The sequence below is a fragment of the Piliocolobus tephrosceles genome, chromosome 10, assembly GCF_002776525.5.
Source record: "Piliocolobus tephrosceles isolate RC106 chromosome 10, ASM277652v3, whole genome shotgun sequence".
Classification (NCBI taxonomy): Eukaryota; Metazoa; Chordata; class Mammalia; order Primates; family Cercopithecidae; genus Piliocolobus; species Piliocolobus tephrosceles.
The window spans coordinates 52,131,605-52,152,932 of NC_045443.1; the positions used below are offsets into that span (position 1 = coordinate 52,131,605).

At 40.5% G+C, this 21,328-nt stretch overlaps 1 protein-coding gene across 4 annotated transcripts in view; it reads right to left on the reverse strand.

Moving 5' to 3' along the window:
* Positions 1–2,404: 2,404 nt before the first annotated feature.
* Positions 2,405–21,328, reverse strand: part of TESPA1 (thymocyte expressed, positive selection associated 1) — a 35,180-nt gene continuing 16,256 nt past the window's right edge. For 2 of the 4 annotated variants that reach the window (XM_023210868.1, XM_023210869.1), the window contains exons 5-11: positions 20,552–20,601; positions 19,872–19,925; positions 19,088–19,124; positions 18,746–18,844; positions 16,436–16,644; positions 15,118–15,929; positions 14,041–14,608 (exon numbers count right to left, since the gene is read on the reverse strand). In XM_023210868.1, the coding sequence (XP_023066636.1) occupies positions 14,492–14,608; positions 15,118–15,929; positions 16,436–16,644; positions 18,746–18,844; positions 19,088–19,124; positions 19,872–19,925; positions 20,552–20,601 (1,378 nt within the window). In that variant the 3' untranslated portion in view covers positions 14,041–14,491. Of the gene's footprint in view, positions 3,420–13,878; positions 13,979–14,040; positions 14,609–15,117; positions 15,930–16,435; positions 16,645–18,745; positions 18,845–19,087; positions 19,125–19,871; positions 19,926–20,551; positions 20,717–21,328 lie in introns of those variants that run through there. The other 2 variants (XM_023210870.2, XM_023210871.2) reach the window with 2 other exon arrangements.

Sequence of the window (21,328 nt, forward strand, 5' to 3'; positions counted from 1 at the left end):
CTCTAGCCCTGGATGCCAGTCTGCGATCTTGATCACATTCCTTTGCTTTCTCTGGCCCTTTTTTTGCTTCTTTTCAACGAGACAACTGGGCTAGTCATTTTGAATTGTGATAGTCTGTGATTTCCAGCCTCAGTTTACCCATCGGGAATGGAAATATCAGCCCCTGTTTTGCTAAGTTCACAGTGTAACGATTTGGTTTACAGTTTGTAAACAAGCCTACAACTTTATCGAGACTGCAGTGCTGCACTCCGCTTAAGAAGCCACTGAATTGCCATGTGTCTAATCCACTTTTCCTAAACGATGCAGCAGCTCTGCTATCCACCCAGCTTCTGTCACTCACATGGGAGAGAGGAGGGAACTGCAGAGTGGGCTAGAAACAATGAGCCGTTGTCCAGCAGCAATCAGCCAGTTCCCTTGGAGTGCAGACTCCGTTGTTCCATTGCCCCATTGTCCCTTGACTTAAGGACAGTTTGTGGCTGGGGAGGCTGGCAGAGGAGTCTGGTACTCCCTGGTAGTCAATTGGAGGAGATGGAGCCAGGCAGATTCTGGAGAGAGCTAAGGCAGCAGGGGAGCAAGGGAAGTCGTTGTTCTCAGGGTTAATAATAGAACTTGCTGCAAAAGATTCACTCTCACCAATTCAGTTCTTTCAGAATCTTTGACGTGGGTGGAGAGGGTAGGGCAGCAGGGAAGCATGCATTGTTTCTCTCTCCCTCCCTAGTGTTCCCTGTGCAGATCCATCAGTCACTCCTCATGGACTGTGTGGCCTGAGACTAGAGACTAGGAAGCCCCTAGGGAACAGAGGAGATTATCTTGACCATACCCCACTACCTCCAAAATGAGGTCTCTGATAAACAAGCTCCCTAGATGCCTTTCAGTTATCCACTTTCAGTTGTTGAGGAGTAGTGTTTGGCAGAATTGAATGTGGGGATTGCCTCATTCTGCAGCCCCAACCCATTTCCTCATGGAGATGGGATCAAGGATGCTGTTAGTCTCAGGTTCTTAACATGGTTTGTGTCATGCGTGTCCTTGTGAAGAGACCACCAGACAGGCTTTGTGTGAGCAATAAAGCTTTTTAATCAGCTAGGTGCAGGTGGGCTGAGTCTGAAAAGAGAGTCAGCAAAGGGATATAGGGGTGGGGCTATTTTATAGGATTTGGGTAGATAGTGGAAAATTATGGTCAAAGGGGGTTGTTCTCTGGCAGGCAGGGATGGGGGTCAAAAGGTGCTCAGTGGGGGAGCTTCTGAGCCAGGAGAAGGAATTTCACAAGGTAATGTCATCAGTTAAGGCAGGAACCAGCCATTTTCACTTCTTTTGTGATTCTTCACTTGCTTCAGGCCATCTGGATAGATACGTGCAGGTCACAGGGGACATGATGGCTTAGCTTGGGCTCAGAGGCCTGGCAGTTTGGATCTGCGTCCCCGCCCAAATCTCATGTCAAATTGTAATCCCCATTGTTGGAGATGGGGCCTGGTGGGTGGTGATTAGATTGCTGGGTAGAGTTTTCATTAATGGTTTAGCACCATCTCCCCTTGGTACTGCATAGTGAGTGACTTCTCACAGGATCTGGTCATTTGAAAGTGTTAGCACCTCCCCTTTTCTCTGTTCCTCCTGCTCACACCATGTAAGATGCCTGCTCCCACTTTGCCTTCCACCATGAGTTAAAGCTCCCTGAGGCCTCCCCAGAAGCTGATGTTGCTATGCTTCCTGTACAGCCTGCAAAACTATGAGCCAATCAAACCTCTTTTCTGTATAAATTACCCAGTCTCAAGTATTTATTTATAGCAGTGTGAGAATGGACTATATCATTCTTTAAATGAAATACTCTCAGCTCTTTCTGTTCTCTCGTGACCAAGATAACCTTAACTTTCCCCTCAGCTTGCCCAAATAGGTTTCTTCCTGACTTCAGGCCCTTGACCTCCCTTAAGAATATTTGCTTTAGAAAATTTATGGTAGTTCTTTCTATTTCTTGAGATGTAAATCTTCTCCCAGCCTCTTTCCAGTTTTACAACTCAGGAATATCTTTCTCTAGGACCTGAGAACCACCTCTTTGAAATGCAAACATCAAGGAAGGTTGTGCCCCTGTCTCCTGGTTTCTGTGGGTGGGAAGGTTAGGAAACTTAGGATGGGGGCTTTTTCCAAATTGTAAAACTATCTTAATAGGAGAAAGTTCATTTTTTTCTTTTGGTATGGCGAATTAATAAACACAGATGGTTTAAAATTTTTCCACCCTAGCCCTTTGTCTCTGCCTCACTAGGTATCAGATTTAGTTTGTGCCTTCTCCCCTAATGCTGGCAATAGCGTCAGAACAAAATCAACTTCTGTTTATCATGTCTGGTGTAATTTTTTCCTTTTCACTTTTGGTTATGATTTCCCTCAAATTCCTTCAAGTCCCTCTCTTCCTGTCTTTTTTTTTTTTTTTTTTGGTCTCGTAATTTATTAGGCAGCCAAATAATACATTTCTGGAAATGCATGTATCTTACTTCTCCCATCCTATTAATACTAACATTTTCTCAGCGGAGAAATGTGTCCAAGATGCTCTGAAACCACATACTGCCTAAGAGAGCACTGCTTGTGCTCAAGCCCTGTTTTTTGACAAAACATTTAACTTCCAAAGCAAACTACAGCTGTTAATTAGCTTTAAAAACATGCCATGATTTAAAAAAAAATTATTTGTATTGTTTTCTGCCAGCAGAAATAGTGTTTTCCTCCCCCACAATGGCTAGGAGAAGAGACTCTGAATCCTACTTATCTCTTTTTCTATAAAGATGCAAAATTTTGGGTAGAGAAAGAAACTGGATTTAAGGAGGAGCCTCCAAGTTGATTTCTTCAAAGGAGGTCTCAAGAAGAAAGACAGGACTCTGGTGTTGTGGAAGATTTTCTGGAATTTAGTTAGGAACACAGGGATGAACAGAGGTATAGAGGGAATCCTACTGTGAGATGAACCATGCTTTTAGAGCCAGAAAGTGAGGTGTCCTTCCTCTCTTAGCTTGGGCCCTTTGAAAGTATTAGAAACAAACTTGTCCCCTAAACTTGATCCTGAAGTCTCCTGATTGCCCTTGGCAATGTCAAAGCTTGGGAGAAAATTAAGGCTTTGTTCAGTTTACTGTGGTCCATATTATATATTTTAATACATATGTAGTAGATACACCAGTGTACAGAGAAATGAAGTGATGTGCCTAAGGTCTTTTTCTGTGCATGCAGCTTGTGGCAGCATTAGGATGTAGATTCCAAATCGCTCAGTCTGATCTTCTTTCCCATGTACCATGCTGCCTTTCTCCTGCAGAATTTGGGGGTTTGGAGGACCAAGGTGTAGGGGCTGGATGTTGAGGGCAGTGCAATTTCCTGCAAGAGGTTGGAATTAGGTTCTTCTATGAAGTCACCTCTGTCGGACCACATGCTGTCATGGTGGTGGAGAAAGCCTGCAATGGGAATAAAAAAGATACATATCATGCATTTTTGAAACAACTTTGGGTACTGAGGTTAGTAGGAATTTTCATACCTCAGCTGTGGAAATGTTTCTCAGTATTATAAGTGATATTTAAAGTCATTAGCAGCAGCAGCAAAGAGTCATGTGACTTACGGTTTCTGCTCTTTTCATCATGAGGTGAGATTCCTGCAAGAATTTACCTCTTACTGTTTAATACTTATAAAAGCATATATTTATACCTTTATTCTTTTGTATAGATTGCTGAGCACTGTTGGAGAATATCACTAAACCACTATCAATTCATGTTCTGCACCTTGAAATGAGTCTAACATTATTCACCTATTCAACTAGCAATGCATTTTTTATTAATAATTATTTCTCTTGTTTTTTTCCCATAGTAGAGTTCTCAAATTTTTACCATTCTTTTCCTGACTCACACTTTTTAGTAATAACCCTACAGGAAAAAGAGAGAAAGAAATGAACAGAATTTTTCTTGACTTCCTCTCCAGATGACCAATATAACTGTATTGACACATATAATTTTTTTTCCATTTTGTCTTTCCTCTAATCTCAGAGAAATATCTGTCACACTACTTTATGGCTAGCTACACCCTCCAAAAGTGCCTTGGATCTCATCTCATCCCAGTTCTCAGTGACTTCACACCATCATCATTCCTGATATGGTTTGGCTCTGTGTCCCCACTGAAATATCCTGTTGAATTGTGATCCTGAGTGTTGGAGGTGGGACCTCATGGGAGGTGACTGGATCATAGGAGCGGATTTCCCCCTTGCTGTTCTCATGACAGTGAGTGAATTCTCATGAGATCTGGTTGTTTAAAAGTGTGTAGCACTTCCCCCTTTTCTCTCCTGCTGACTATGTGAATATGTGCTTGTTTCCCCTTCCCCTTCTGCCATGAATGAAATTTCCTGAGGTCTCCACAGCCATGCTTCCTGCACAGCCTGTGGAACCATGAGCCAATTAAACCTCTTTTCTCTATAAATTACCCACTCTCAGGTAGGTCCTTATAGCAATGTGAGAACAGACTAATACAATCCCTTCTCTCCTAAACCATGGCCTTTCCCATTCTGTGGATTCTTTCCTTCCAGGGAAATATTTACTGTATGCTTAAACTTTCCCCATCCTAGAAAAAAATTATTTACCTACTTTCTTTTCATCATTTCTTCTTCACTTTTCATATTAATATTTTAAAGTCTTGTCACTCAAATAAAAACATTCTTATCAAGGTTAGTAATTGTTATCTAGTCACAAATACAATGGTATCTTTGCATTCTCCTTCCTATTGGATATTTTACGGTAAATGTTACTGAAGACTACACCCTCCTTCCTGAGAAGGAAGTTTCTATTTGCAACTTTTTTTTTCCTAATCAATATTACTCCTTTATATACATTGTTTCTTGATAAATCCTTAAATATTAATATTTCTAAGTTTCTTTTTTACTTCAGATTCTGATTCTGCATACTTTCTTGGGTAAGCTATGTTTCCTCATGCCTTCACCTATTATAAGTAAGCCTTGAACTCCAAAAACCTCAATTTCTAGATTCCTTTATCCAACTGCCTTATGGATTGCTGTTTGAGTTTGCCCTCCAAAATTCATGTTGGAATTTAATTGCCATCGTGATAGTATCAAGAGGTGAGGCCTTAGGGAAACAATTAGGATTAGATAAACTCATCAGGTTGAGGCCCCATGATGGGACTGTTGGCTTGATAAGAAGAGGAAGGGAGAGCCGAGAGGGCATGCGCTTGCTTTTTTACCATGTGATGTTCTCTGCCATGTTATGAAGCAGTAAGAAGGCCCTCACCAGATGTGGTCCCTTAACCTTGGACTTCCCAGCTCCCAGGACTGTAGTAAATAAATTTATTTTATAAAGTAAAATAACCAGCTTGTAATGTTCTATTATAGCAACAGAAAACCAATGAAGACATGGGCCTATTTTTTATAGTATTTTAGAAGTACCTTACACTCACCATGTTCAGATACGAACACATCAGCTTTTTCTAAATAGTCAAACAAGATAACTAGATATTCTTTCAGTACAGTGTTAATCTTGACTTTCTATTTACACTGCTATTTTACAATTTTGCAAGGGCAGAGATTACTTTAGAGATTTATGTTGGGTAGAGATGCAAAGAATTTCCATCCAGTGGAACCAGTAATCCGAGAGATAAAGTTTATGCTGTTACTGAATATTAACCAGTTTTGTATCTAATATGGCAATCTATTAAGTTATCTCTCTGTATAAACTGACTTCTCAAATAGTCTTTGGACCAGGTCAAGCATATTGCTGGTACCTTCAGTAATTAATGAGTTGAGTAAAGTCTTTGAACATGTTTATCTACATTTGCATGAGAGTCATTATTTTACCTTTTTGAAAATTATACTTTAATATATTTGCCTTCCAAAGTATTATTCCTATTTTACTTCATTCTTAATAAAATGATATTTACATCCATTTAATTGCCCAAGAGGAAACCTGTATGCCCTATCTTTCTTTCTGTTCCTTATTCCATTTTTCCTCCCCAAACACAAGTCTAATCGGTCCTGGCTTAGACATTTTACCTTCTAAATATCTCAGAATCTCACTCATCCTCCCTCCATTCCCACTGCCTTCAGCTTATTTCTGATCATCACATTTCTCCTTAGGTTTCTGCAGTCGATTCTTAAATTATTTTCCTTACTCCGCTGGCTTCCTACCCAGTCCATCTCCCATACTTCTGCCAGAATCATCTTTCTAAAAGACAAATTTAATCACATCACTTCCTTTGTAAATTTTTCAGTGGGTTCCTATCTTAGACTAAATCAAAACACTTAAAATAACACAGGAGACTTTGTTTTATAACTTCCTTTCTATTTATCTTTCTTATTTTCAGTTTTGATCTTTCTCCAGCACATCCCCTTTCTCCCACTAGGCATAAGGTGTAGTTTCAGAACACAATGTGATATTCCATTCACCTATTTTTGAACTTATCTTTCTCTCTGCCTAGAATATCAATATTCTGCTTTTCCCTTTTCTACTCTCCTCAGTCACCTTCTCCCTGTTCAATGTTGGACGCATCTGTCCAGAGTTACCTTTGCTACATCTTTGCCAACACACATCGTTAAAAAAAGTAATGTGATCTTCTGAGAGGTTAATTTCTGGTCCTTATGGCATTTAATGAAAAGTACTAATAATTACTGATTTTCTTGTCATGTTTTTCACTACACTATGTGCTCAAAGAATCCTGTGAACATTTCTGCTTATTTCGTATAATGCTTCTCTTGCTGGTGAGTTTACAAGAAGGCAAGTACATTTCAGTGGTGACAAAGGTAGTGAGAGAATTGCTACTTAGCTTAAAGGGTCAAGGCACACAGTAAATGAAGGTCAGATCCAAGTATAGGTAGTGAGGCTTGCCCTGATCCACAGTAACAGCCTAAACTCCTGCTCAATCAGGGCCATACGCTGTGATCAAAATGGCATTGGCTTGAATTTCAGGAGACCTGGGCCTTAGTTCTGGCTCTGATACTAACTAGTTGCATGATCTTGTTAAGTCCTTTTCTTTTCCTGAGCCCATTCAAGTATAAAATGGATTTCAGGTAAATGAAGTCACAAAATGCAAAACCACAGACAAAAGAAGACTGCTGTATCTTCTTGTCTCTTCCTCAGTCTTCCCTTTGTCTATACTGTCTCATTCTTTCTTTGGCTGTGGAAGGCGGAAAGATAATATCTATTTGCATGGCATAATCCCCATTTTCTAAGTTGTAGTTCAAATGGATCACCAAGGCTACTTCCAACGCTGCCAAGGCATACAACTTCAGGTGTCAACATTCACATCGAAAGCAATGTAAGCATTGCTTTTGAGGATGTGCAGAGAAGAGGAGGTCCTGGCTTCATCCACACTACTTTACACAGTCCTTCTGGTAGAAAGAGCCTCTAGTAATTATACTGTATAGCATTTTCAGAAATATTGTCTTATGTAAGTCTTATATAGAGAGATGATGTCCACAAGATTCATCCATGCCATCACATATTGCAAGGCTTCCTTTCTTTTAAAGGCTGAATAATATTTCACTGTATATATATGTCACATTTTCTTTATCCATTCATCCACTGATGGACATTAAGTTTCTTTCCATATCTTAGTCCTGGGAATAGTGCCGCAGTGAAAATAGGAGTGCTAATGTCTCTTCAGGATCCTGATTTCAATTCTTTTGGATAAATACCCAGAAATAGGATTGCTACATCATATGGTAGTTCCACTTTTTATTTTTGTAGGAAACTTAGTACTGTTTTCCATAGCCTTTGCACCATGTTACATTCCTACCAACAGTGTACAGAAGTTCCAGTTACTCTACATCCTTGCCAACACATATCTTTTTTTCTCACTAATAGCCATCCTAACACGTTTAAGGTAATATTTCATTGTGATTTTGATTTGCATTTTCTTGACGATTAGTGATATTGAGAATCTTTTGATATACCTGTTGGGCACTTGTATGTCTTCTTTCAATAAATGATAATTCCAAAATATATAGGAAACGTCTTCAACTTAATAACAAAACAAACAAATAGATCATCCAATTAAAAAATATGGGCAAAGGTTGACAACCATCCCTTTGAGATGTAATTATCAAGGAAGATAGAACCTCTCTCTTCCAGTCTCCATGGGCAGGTGGGCGTCTAACTTAAGCACTTTGTTTTAACTTGCAAAACCACTTCCTGTCTTAAAAATATGAGAAGTTTATTTTTTCTTTGCATAAAGCCACTTGACTGACACAGATGGCCACTCCAATTGCCAGGTAAGTCTAGGGTGAACTGTGAGCCACAGATGATTCTGTTAAGTCTTCTTACTTGAGGACAAAGTATTGTTTATTTGACAACAGCCATGTAATGGGTTGTATCTGCTTGGCTACGTACAAGGGTAAGATTTCATTCTGTCTTTGCAATCTGTTTAGTGGATATTCTGTAATGCATATCATAGTCTGCTTCAACGCTTATTCAAAAATAAAACTGCTTTCTTTCTTTTGCACCTTTGTGGAGCGATTTCCTGGGGTGGGAGGAGATTTTGTTTTTAATTATATTTTCCCAACAGAGGCAAAACAATGTTGGTAAGAATTGTAAATGAGGTGGAAAAATATTCACATTTTCATGATGTGCTCCCACTGTCCCTCCCCCTTGTCTAATCTCTTCCTACACTTCACATCTGACAGTCCCTCTTCAGAATTTATTCTGATATAAAAATAACTGTGTCCAGTATCATCATCTATAAAATGGGGAATAATGAAAGATCTTATATCATAGGATGAAATGATTTAATATCCGTAAGTGCTAAGGATTCTGTCTGCTATGTAGTAATACCTACATATATTTGCTGTTATTGGTAATATTATCATACAGAACAATCGTACATCAAAGAGAAGACTGCAGCTACCCAACTTACATAGGTTCCACCAAGCACAAAACAGATAGTGCTTTGAGTTACCCACCATTTGGGGGTATCTCAAACTAGTTTTCTTCTTTGTCTTGTGCTCTGAGTGAACATTCCCCCCTAGTCCCTCCTGTCTCTTCTGCTGCCATCAGCAGGGTTGACCAAAAAAATGAACTTCCACCTCTAGATATGGTCACTTCACAAAGAGAATAAATATTGGCCTGTGCTACCTCAGATCTGGTAAAAGAAACAAAAAGAACAACAAAATATAAAAACTTTCTCCTTGGCTCTGCCTCTTATAAGCATGATAAAGGTCAAGTAGTTTAAATGTCAACACAGGAAACCAATAGAAAGCACTGTGAATTTGACATTTTTGAGCATGGTGGAAATCATGAGGAAAGATGTGGGTCATCCTTCCTCAGGAACTTGGAGGAAGATTAAAACCTCTTTCCAAGCAGACACTAAATGAGAAGGTGGCAAGTGAAGAAAGCTGTTGGCTGGGAGTCAAGGTCCTCTTTCAATAGAAAAGGTGCCTGTTTGACTTCATTTCATGTTGCCATAACAATACCACAGATACGGCAATTTTTAAAGGAGAGAAATTTATTTCCTACAATTCTGGAAGCTGGCAAATCCAAGGTTAAAAGCCCTCATCTGGTGAGGGTCTCCTTGTAGCATCACCCTATGGCGGAAGACGGAGGGAGAAGAGCACGAAAGAGCAAGAAAGCAAGACACAACCAAACTCGGTTTTATAACAAGCTCACTAGAGATAACGAATCCTCTCCCACATGGATTAATAGTGACATTAATCCATTTACGAGGACAGAGCCCTCATGACCTAATCACCTCTCAAAGGTTTGACCTCTCAGCACTGCATTGGGGATTGAGGTTCCAATATATCAACTTTACGGGATTCATTCAAATCACAGCAGTGCCCTTGTGCTAATTACAGAAAGGCACTCACCTTATGTGAATGAATTAGAAAAAATTGGAACTCGCTTTTAGAAGATGAAAGCCCTAGAGTTTTTGGATGGCAAGCTCAGTAGGGTGGGATTCTAATTCCCATTTGCCTGCTCAGCCGGGTGTCTCTGGGCAACGCGTGGGCTGCACAATGCTACACAGTGGCTGGCTGAGTGCTGCTACCACTTCCTATCCACTACTAATAAGTAGTAGTTAATATCTGGGACTTGAAACGACATTATAATGGAAGATCATTAATCTCCAGGAAATAATTACAGACTCTGAACAAGGGAGAAGTGGGACTATTTCCCAGCAGAACTGAAAAAATTATCCCACTTAGCTCTGCCTTTGATTGTGGTGAGTGAACTTCCCCCTTCCAAATTTATCACACAGGCTTTAATATTGGCAGTACTGAGCTGTTGCTATAGCTCTCCCTTCTTCTTGAGATTTCTTAAAGGGTAATAGAGGAGTGGATTGAGAGAAATAGGTTGTAGCTTTGTGAAAAGATGGTTAAACAGATGCACAGGACATTGGAAAAATTTGGGAACTACTGTGACCCCTTCCTCAGCCAAAGACGTGTCAGGAAAGAAGAGATCTCTTATTTTTCTAGGTAATTATAGAAAAAAATTCTACAAAATATTTTCCTAATTTACTTGAGAGAAAAAGTGTATTTAATTTACAAATGTATTCTATTTTATTGATTATGATAAACCATCTTTTGTAAGACTGATAATTATTTTACATTTCACTTAAGGAGGCAAAAAAAGACAACTAAATTAGCTGACACTATGAATTTTAAGGCACAACCTAATTTCAGAGATGTTAAAATTTGGAAAAATGTGTGCCTTAGAATCAATAAAATACAGCATTTTAAACCATTATCTCTCCTGCTGTAATGAAGCCCCATCACAGGCAGAAAATGGAATCTAGTTAGGTACTGGAAATGTGTGACTCCTAGCAATACTTTCTCCCTAGCAATTCAATTCTGATATTTTAAAATACTAACCTTTAGACAAAGTTGGGACAGGTTTGTGAGAGGAACTTGCATTCTAGGCGTTGCATAGATTGCCCAGAAGTGTATAACCATATAAATCCTGCACACAGCCTGCTTTGTGGAACATCTTGGCATTTTTCTTGTGCAAGCCTGACATCTGCTGGACAAACAACACTTAAGCAAAGTGCTGCATTTTAGAGTATATTCAGTTCTTGGCAAGAACCTACTTGTGGAGTATCTACTACACATTTTCTGGGAAGCATTTGTATGTAATTTTTATTTTTCTTCTTTTATAGGTAAGGTGTTTTTTCCTTCTGTCTTCTTTTATGATTTTTCCCTTTATTTTTGATTTTCTGTAGTTTAAAAGTTAATGCTTTGGTGTAGATTTTTGGGGTTTTTTTTGCGTTTATTCTTTTAATTGTTCTCTGAGCTTTCTGGATCTGTGGTTTGGTCTCTGACATTCATTTGGGGGAAATTCTCAATTATTATTGTTTCAAATATTTCTTTTATTCCTTTCTCTCTTCTCCTTCTGGAATTTCCATTATGCGTATGTTACATCTTTTGTAACTGTCCCATTTCTTGGATATTCTCTTCTATTTTTTTTCAGTCTTCTTCTCTTAGCTTTTAAGTTTTGGTGGTTTTTATAGCTATAGTCTCAAGCTCAGAGATTCTTTCCTCAGCCATGTCCAGTCCACCAATAAGCCCATCAAAGGCATTCTTCATTTCTGTGACACCATTTTTTATCTCTAGCATTTATTTTTTATTCTAAGGATTTCCATCTCTCTGCTCATCTGTTCTTGCACACAGACTACTTTATCCATTAGAACCCTTATCATTAGAGTTGTTTTAAATTTCCAGTTTGCTAATCCTAACATCCCTGTCATATCTGAGACTGGTTTTAATGTTTTCTCTGTTTCTTCAACCTGTTTTTGCCTTTTACTATGTCTTTTCTTTTTTTTAATAACTAGACACGATGTACTGAGTGAAAGAAATGTATGTAAATAGGCTTTTAGTAATGTGGTGGTAAGGTTTAGGGAGAAAGGAAGTGTTCCATGGTCTTATGGTTAGGTCTGAGTCTTCCAGTGAGCCTGTGCCTCTGGATTGTGACTCTCACCTGTGCTTCTCAGTCCTCTCTGTCCCCTTTGATGGGACGGGTTGGCTAGAGTAGGCTGGAGTTGCGTGTTTCCCTTCCTTCAGGTCGGTTAGTCTCTGATAAAACCTCATCCGGTTAGGTTTTTGGTATCTAGTTTCTCCCGAGGGAAGACTTTGTTAAGAGGAATAGAATGCTCTGGTGCATTTCAAAATGGTTCCTTTCTCCCGTCCCCTGTTGGAAACACTAGGGGATTTTTCTCCAGTATTTCCTGTGAGAACCTGGTTGAGCTCCTAGAAGTAAGACTCCCAGAAATAAGGGGCCTCACAATGGGTCTCCCTAGAGTTTTTATTTCTCAGACTGGTCCATGCTGAGCATCCAGTAATTCCTTGGTTATTGTCCGGGTTCTCTACTGTGGTTCTGATTCCTGGGGGAGTTTATGCTTTGGGGTTTTTGCCCCGATAAGTCATAAATCTTTGTATTTGCCCATTCTCTAATTTGAGGGGAAGTGGTTTGCCCTGTGACCCGCTTCTCTGATGGGTCTAGAATGGTTACTAATTTTTCAGTCTGTTCAGCTTTTCACTTATTGTTTGGGCAGAGTGGCCACTTCCAACTCCTAACGTGCCAAACCAGCAACTGAAACCATCTGAAACTTCCTGAAGTGCGTATGACATATTGATGCCTTCTGCTATTTACCTCTTTGTGGGTGACTAAGTATATACATATGATTCATATACCCTGAGATGTTGGTAGTAGGTAAGAGAGAAAGAAGAGTTTTAGATTCCTAAAACCACAGAGAATTAGAATTAAAACAGTTAGAGTTGTAAATATATTTGTGTGTCTGAGCAAGTACCACTGTTATTTTGGAGTATTAGCCAAGAAAACAATTAGACTAGAAAATGCAGAAAATGGTACCCAGATATCCAAAACAAAGGAATCTCTAAGCAAGATTTACTTACTTAATTCAATAAAGATTTTAATTTATACTATCTGGGGAAAATACCATTATCCCTTATGTCATTTTCTTTGTGGTTGTAGTAGATGGGTGGTTAAAACTACAGGAAGACTAATTTTCATTAGTTTAAATAATAAATTACTGGCCAAACTATTTAAAGGTATAAGAGATACCTCTGAAAGAAAATTAATACTGAAAAACTCATATCTGGAGGCAAGAAATTTTAGCTGCAATAAATAACAGTGTGAAATTCATTTCCTGCTTTGACAAGGGGAGGGAGAGGTATGTTCATCAGACTGTAGTTGCAGAAAGGAGATCAGACCCTAAATGAGCAAGACTGGGAGGTACCTTGAGGAGTCTGCCCTAAGTCCAATGATGTGGGCTGATTAGAACATAGCTGAAAGCAAGTGTTGGGATATTGATTGCCATGGCTGGTCCTCACCTGTTACAAAACTTCTACTGCAATACGTTTCAAACTTCAATATGCAATGAATTATCTAACCCAAAGATCTTGGTAAAACTGTGATTCATTAGGTCTGGGGTAGGGGCTGACAGTCCACATTTCTAACAAAATCCCAGGGGATGCTGATGCTGCTTGTATCTGTAGACTACATTTTGAATATTAAAGTTCTACACAATGTCTCAGGAACAGCATTTCTCAGACTGTGATTACCAGACCAGCAGCAATCGCATCACCTGAGAACTTCTTAGAAATGCAAATTCTTGGGTTCTATCCAGGCCAACTCAATCAGACACTCTGGGAGTTGGGATCCGGTCATTTGTATTTTAACAAGCCCTCCACATGATTGTGGTGGCTGCCAAAGCCTGAGCATCATTGATCTAGAGAAGTATTTTCCAGCCATAATAGGATCACCACCTGGAAGCTTAAAATAATTAGTCATTGGTTTCCAGTTAAATCAGAACCACAGGATGTGGGACCCTTTATTATGGGTATTTTTTTAAAAACCTTCCTCATTTGATTACAATGTGCAGCCAGGTTTGAGAACTGCCTGAGAGAGGCCCACTTACTTCATGAGTCTTTACCAGCAAAAGTCTGGTGGTGGGGCGGGTGCCTGGGTCTGCTGGGCCAGCGACTCTGACTCTCCTCCTCTTCACTGTTGCTTTGTACCTGTAACCAAGATCCCACAGAACTCAGCCAGAGTCAAGGGGGAAAAGGGGTAAGGAAAGGTGCAGGAGACAGGTAGCTGTAGGGGAAGGAGGCTGAGTGTACTTGAGAGACAGCCTCTTCTGTGGTGTCAGGGACACAGTAATGAGGAAGGCAGGAGCTGAGGTGTGGCTCTACATTCAAGGAGAGGTGACATACATGCAAATGATATTTCAAATAATCACGGCTTCTTTCGTGGCAAGGATTTAAAAGCTTTTTAAAGAGATCCCAATACTTCATGGAAGTACCTTCCATAGACCCAGGCAAGAGGAGTTCTGAGTTTAGAGGGTCAGAAGAGTTGGTGGACTTAGAGAATGTGCCCACGTGTCCTGCACTATTCGTTTTAGAACATTCTTTGGTTACCTAGAATCACAAAGTTTGCTGGTCAAATGGCCCCAAGCCAGTTGCAGGAATGTGCGCTGGTTTTGACTGATGACTGTTCTCTCAAGGGCTGAACTCTCCAGTATTGTATGCAACCTAGGCCCAAAGGATGACCGATGGCTGTTTGTGTAGGTGGGAGCTTGTGGCATTTGGATGTGCAGGCTCGGGTGACCAAACATGGGCATGCAAGGTCCCTGATGGTATAGGACAGGTCTGGGCATGGGAAGAGAAGGGGACAGGTCAGGAGCTGGGGAATGGTTCTGCTCACACTGTCACATTCTAGCACAGAAGTCCTAAGAGTCTGAGAATCCTAGATTGAAATCCGGACTTCTAGGTCTTTATGGTTAGATATTTGTCAAGGTAAGGGAGAATTTATTTTATTTAAGAGTGGTTAGCTTTGTGTAAAACTGCTCTCCATTTGTAATCTTATGAGGACCACAGCAAATGGTAATGACAGGTGTATTTAATAAGAACATTAAGTGGCAATCAGATCAGGTAAGTGTTACCAAAGGAGCTCTGAAAACTTGACTGCTCTTAGGAAACCAGGCCTCTTTCTCTTTCTCCCTGTATATTAAACCTGAATTCAAATCAGAAAGTATATATCTGGCTAGGACAGGAAGCCTGGATTTTTTTTTTCCCCCAAGGGTCCTAACCCTTCATCTTCTGGGAAAGAATCTACAGCCTTTCTCTGCCAGTCTCTCCCTCACCTCCAACCCACTTACCTCCTCCAAATCAAAAGTGTCCTGTGGCTGCTGGCTTAAAGACCGACGCAGTTCTGGTCTGTCTATACTCTTCTTCCATTTCTGCTGGGTGATGGACAGGTCCAAGGACTTAACCTTCCTGCCCATGAGATTCTTCTGGAACAGGCTCTTTCTTGCTCTGCTCTTTCTTTTCCAGAAAGCCTCATCCTTGGCTGGATGGGTTTCCGTATTGGTGGCTGGTAGACTACACAGCTCTCTCCTTATCTGAGCTGGGTCTGTGCTCCACTGTGGATCTTCTATGGGCAGAGAATGTGTGCAACAGGGTACCTTGGGGTTTGAATCCAGAGTTTGCGATGGTGCTAGCACTGTGGACATCCCCTGCTGTGTTTCCTCTTTGCAGCAGAGGACACATGGATAGGGAGAAGTGGGCAACTTTTCACCCTCAACAGGGGGCACAGGATCTTCCTGTGAGAATCGTCCCAAATCAGAGTCTTGTTGGAGGACCTGCTCCTCTTCTTTCACTTTGTCCATTGCTTCCAACACAACTTGGTCCAAACCGTTCTTTTTGGGGGTGTTGTGGGGTGGTGGTGGCCGATCTCGGGGGCATGTGTACAGACACATCTTGGAGATGGCTTTCCGAAGGCGGTCTCTGGGTGAGTGGGGTTCAGGCTCTCGGGACAGAATCCTGATGGATGGCACATCAGTTGGATGGTTGCAATTCCAGAACATGTGGGATGGTGTGAACTTTTGGACAGGTGTCTTAGACACGTAGGAGTAGAGACAGAAGAAGGCATCAGCTGTGACAGCCAGTGTTTGCACCTGCTTAAACCTGCCTGGGTAAAAGAGTTAAAGATGGTGAGTCTGGGGTTCATCAGCAAATTTTCTTAAATCTCTCCCTTCAGAAGGCTCCCCAAAGCTCAAAATTCAAGGAGAAGCTTCCAATTTTCCTACTAGTGTTTCTCCCTTTTAGATTTCTAACACCCAGGGTTCTTTTTCTTGAATTTCATGATTTCTTGACACCCCATCCCATGTAGATATTCCAACTGGGAAATAAAAAGGAGGGATAAGATTTATAGACATTATGCTGATACGATTCACCAAAAGGCAAGAAGGCCTAAAGGAAGCAGTAATGGCCTGAAGTCTCTTGAAGGCTATTTCTTTAAGAGAAAGAATCAGACAGAGTTCTCCATCTTCATTGAAGACAACATAAGAGGAAATAGACACAATAGGCAAAGGGTCAAAGCTAACCAAGAGAAAGCAAGATTTGAAACCACTGAGTTCTGTTGTGAAAATCTAAAGGGTAAGGGAAATAGAGCAGGTGTCTGGGAGGGACACTCACTGGCCAGCATGAGGCAGGGGTCTTCCATTTCAATCCTCCGCACCTGGGACTTCAGGAAGAGCTGGAAATCAATGCCCTTGGCCTGAGAGGGTGTGGTGAAAAATCGGGCGGGTATCCGAGAAGTGTCTTTGTGATCCTCTTGGCCAAAGCCCAGACTGAAGAGGACATCTTCTGCATCTTCCTGCACTTTGTCGAGAATCTCTGAGATGCTGAAATGAGGGAGTTTGGGTAAATAAGGGACAACTTAGAGACATATGTTAATTCAGAACATCAGAATATCTAATAAAAGTGTCAGAAGACTGAAATTCTTTTCTGTTCATTTCTCTGCTTTTCACTGTGACTTTGAGAAAAGCTTTCACTTCTCTGAATCTAAATTACCTGTCTGAAACATGGAAACTACAATCCAACCCTAGTTATAAAAACTGAATAAAATTTTAGAACAGTACTTTGAACAACTTATTGCAGATGGATAAAAATTTAAGTAAATATGAAAGGATTTTGAAAAATGAAGAGCAGTATAGATACAAATAAATTTAACGGCTGAATCATTAAATTCTCAGTTCCCAAATTTGCCATCCGACTTGCCCCATTGGTTTTTGTGTGGGACGCCTAAGCAATGAATGTGTAAGAAACATAGAACCCCTGAAGGTCAACATTTTTATTCCTGACCTCAGGGCAAAAAGTAATCAATAAGTACATCCAAAACCTGATTTTGAGAGGTATGCTCCTTTCTAGCCCGTTTTCAGTACAGAAGTCCTGAGTCACAGAAAATCGCGTGCATGTGCTCTCCCTGTGTCGTATCAACGTGGATTTACGTCTAAATCGGAGTTCCACCAACCTGGGTGACACTAGAGCTTAGTAATTGTGTTTCAAACAGTGAGGCTAAGGGAAGCTATTATTATTTGAGTCTTTGAATAATCACTATCACTCTCTTCAGAAAGTATTCTGGGCTTTTTGATCAAATAGGGACCATTTTGTTTAGCTAATAGCTGGACAGTCAGAATCCCTGGATCTACTCTTGTGCTTGCCAGCTTTTATCTTCATGGTCCTAAGTTTCCCTATCTGTGAATTGTGGGCATAAAACTGGATCAGTGCTTCTCAACCATGGCTACATGTAAGGGCCACTTCTGCAGGCTTTAAAAATGCATATATTTGAATCCCATCTCCAGACATTCTGATTAAATTGAACTAGGGTATGAACCAGGACTAAGGCTCAGTGAGGATAAATTACTAAACCTGGTCATGTGACAAAATTTAAGTCTCAGAACCAGGTCTCAAATTCAAATTTTGACTTCAAATTTCAGATACTTTTCATTATATCATACTAGTTTTCCAGACTTTTCATCTTTTTTAAAGAGTTATTTGTGTGTATATTTTGCCCACCCTATTAAATCATTCAGCTCCTGGGGTCAAGCTATTTGTCTGCTTCATCTTTTCTTTTTTTATTTTTATTTTTATTTTAAGTTCTGGGGTACATGTGCAGGATGTGCAGGTTTGTTACATAGGTAAACGTGTGCCATGGTGGTTTGCCGCACCTATCAACCCATCACCTAGGTATTAAGCCCACGATGCATTAGTTATTTTTCCTAATGATCTCCCTCCTCTCACCCGACCCCCTGACAGGTCCCAGCGTGTGTTGTTCCCTTCCCTGTGTCCATGTGTTCTCATTGTTCAGCTCCTACTTAGACGTGAAAACATGTGGTGTTTGGTTTTCTGTTCCTGTGTTAGTTTGCTGAGGATAACAGCTTCCAGCTCCATCCATGTCCCTGCAAAGGACACGAACGTGTTCCTTTTTATGGCTGCCTAGTATTCGTGTATATGTACCACATTTTCTTTATCCAGTCTATCACTGATGGGCATTTGGGTTGGTTCCACGTCTTTGCTATTGTGAAAAGTGCTGCTTCATCTTTTTCAAATTCCGTACAGTCATTGCCTGGCCTGCATGTCTGAATGAATTAATATTTTATTGCTTCATTCAATCAGCAAATTAGTCAATTAATCAATACATTGTTTGCTGAGCACCTACTCTGAGTCTTGGAACTGTGATGGTACCAATACTGTACCTCCTGGGTACAAGTTTTAGTGGGAGGAGACACTTGTATTTTACACATAGTTTTCAGCTCTGAGAAGACTCCTCTGCATCTTTCACAATTCTTGAAACAAATATGGTCACATTTTTCAAGTATGCGGTAAAAGTACATAAAAGCTCCAGTAAGATATCCGAGAAAAAACAGGCCATGGCTCTTGGTTCTATTCTCCTATGCTTCTCATCTTCTCCACCCTTCCACCCTGCCAAACTTGAGTACCTACCTTGAACTAGTCTTGTTGGTCCCCGCAGTCATGCTGCTGGAAGCCAAACTACAGCCAAGATCAAGTAGCTGGCAAGGCCTGGCTGTCTCGAGGAAACTCCTGCAGAGATCAAAGCTGATGTCATACAAATTTTATTTCCAGTTTGCACCCTGGCTTCAAGGAATCCCTGCTGGGCTTATTCACCCCCTGATGGGTACCTTTTAGTCTATGCAGTTGTTGTTTGTTGGAAAGTCTCACTTTCTAATGTGAATCTTTAGCTCTTTATTTTAAGCTCTTTGACCTACCCGAATTCACTGATTTTTAAAGGAGACATCATTTGCCCTGGCTGAACCTAACACTTACCTGGAAAAGAGTTTGCCATTGGCGGCCAGTAGTGTGGCTGGACAAGAAACAGAGAAGCAAAGAACAAATTAGAAGGGAAAATGAAAATCACCTGCGTTGCCCCTCTGAACTTAAAACTCAGTTCCCTCCGTCTCCTTTTGTCACTATGACAGACTAGCTGGAATTCTGCACTTCTTGGGGCCTCAAGATTACTTAACACAGTTCTGGAATAACGACAGATATGCCAGAGAGTAACTGGCCTTAAGCCTCTGAACTTCTGACCCAGGACCGATGTCTAGGCAAGAGCCCCTCTGTGCTAAAAAGGATAGAGTCATTTGGTCCTCCTGGCTAGTGTTCCTGTCCCCCACACAACTCTTTACAGGTCCCAGGAGACACTGGTAGGTTGCTGTGCTTTCATTCTTTACTGATGCCCTTCTCCTCCTGCAGTATCGTCTCTATTTTACACCCAATGCACACACTTGTTTGGAGTTTCTGTACAGAAAACAGTCTTAAAGATATCTGGGCAGCAAATGTTACAGTAATTTTATATGTCATTGTCCCAGGGGTCAAAGGAAAGTTCCAGTGATGAACCAGTAGGAGTCATGATAGGCTGATGAGGAAGTGTTTCTGGGCATGTGATGCCTTCTGTATTTTACGTTAGATAATAATGAGACTGCCCTTTCCCTATAGATAAGACCCCAGGGATGGGCTGTTTCTTTTTGAAGTTTTGCACTTCCATGCTATCCAGAACTCATCCAATGTATATCCCGTTCTCATCCCAACCTCAGAGAACTGTGCCACTTACCCTCTGCTCCCAGGGTCAAATCATCTTCAAAGCTGGTCCCATGGCTGCAGAAGCCTGTCCAATAATCAGGTGAGGGTCACAGAAAATAAGGATGGAACATATACGCATGCACACACACACCCCTGCATACACGAACATCTTCATATGCCCTTAAACTAGACTTGCACAACCACATAATCATACTAGATATCCACATGTTTGTCAAATTACCACAAACCGTACATATACCACCTCAGAAGTCATATTCACTTTTGATTCAGAAAGAATCATACATACATTCACCTATAACCTTTCCCCTATATCACATAGTTATGTACACAATTCTCTGCCAAACAGCAAACACATGGGGGTGTGCACTCACACCCATATAAACACATATTATAAATATATAAGAACTATATAAAAGTTCTTATCCTACATCAGTGGTTGTTATCTGAGCAACCCCTAGCAGAAGATAGCCTATGACTGTTAGTGAGCCTGTGGGCTCTGAGCTAGCATTTTCTTCTGGATTTCCTGAAGCCTTGTGGCCACAAACAGTGTTTTGCAGCCAGTTTAAGAACACTCAGGTACTCTTTTGCATGCCTATGCATGTACATGTACATAAGCACTCACATACACACACGCACAGGTATATCACTCTCCAGGTAGAAGAACAATAGAAGGACAGAACCTATACTCACCATTGTAGATAAACTGTCCTGCTTCCTCAGAAAGTCCCTCTTCGGAGTATCTAAACCAAAAACAGTCTTATAGGTTGAAGTCACTTACTACATTTTCCCAGGAGCTTTTAAAAGCTCATACATGTTCATATTCTTTTCCAATAAGAGTCAGTAGTATTTAATTTGCTTTTATATTGGAGAAAACAAAGACAGAGTGGTTACTTGACTGAAAAATTCACAGAAGTAGTTGGGGAAACCGGGGCTGGAATGCACTATGTTTTAGATTGTACTTCTGCTGTCCTGGCCACAGGACTAAAAGACAAAAGTCAGCTTAGCAATGATTCTTCCATCTTTAGGTAAAACAGGAAAGAAAGAATATCGAAGCAAAACTGGATAATTACATTCATAGAAGCAGGGGTTTGCGTGTCATAATTTCCAAATTGCAAATATAAATTTCTAGGTTTTCTTAAAACTTTTAGATCACCTTAACTACCCACACTTCCTTCCTTCTCTCTGAACCATGTTATTGCTGAATATCATGTCATTCAGGAAACAGAAGAAGTCGTATCCTGGTTAGAGATATTTTAAAATTTTCAGACATGGTCTTATCAAACATTTACCATCTCCACCAGAAGAACAAACAGAAATCAGCATAAATGGTAGTGAGAGACAGCTCAGTTTTACAAACAAGGAAGAAATTCTGTCTGTCAAAAACAGGTGTGTGAAGTAATCTGTGACAGGGCTTTGAAATGGGGCCAGCACATCTAGATTCTAGTCCCGGCTCATTGTGCCTCTTTT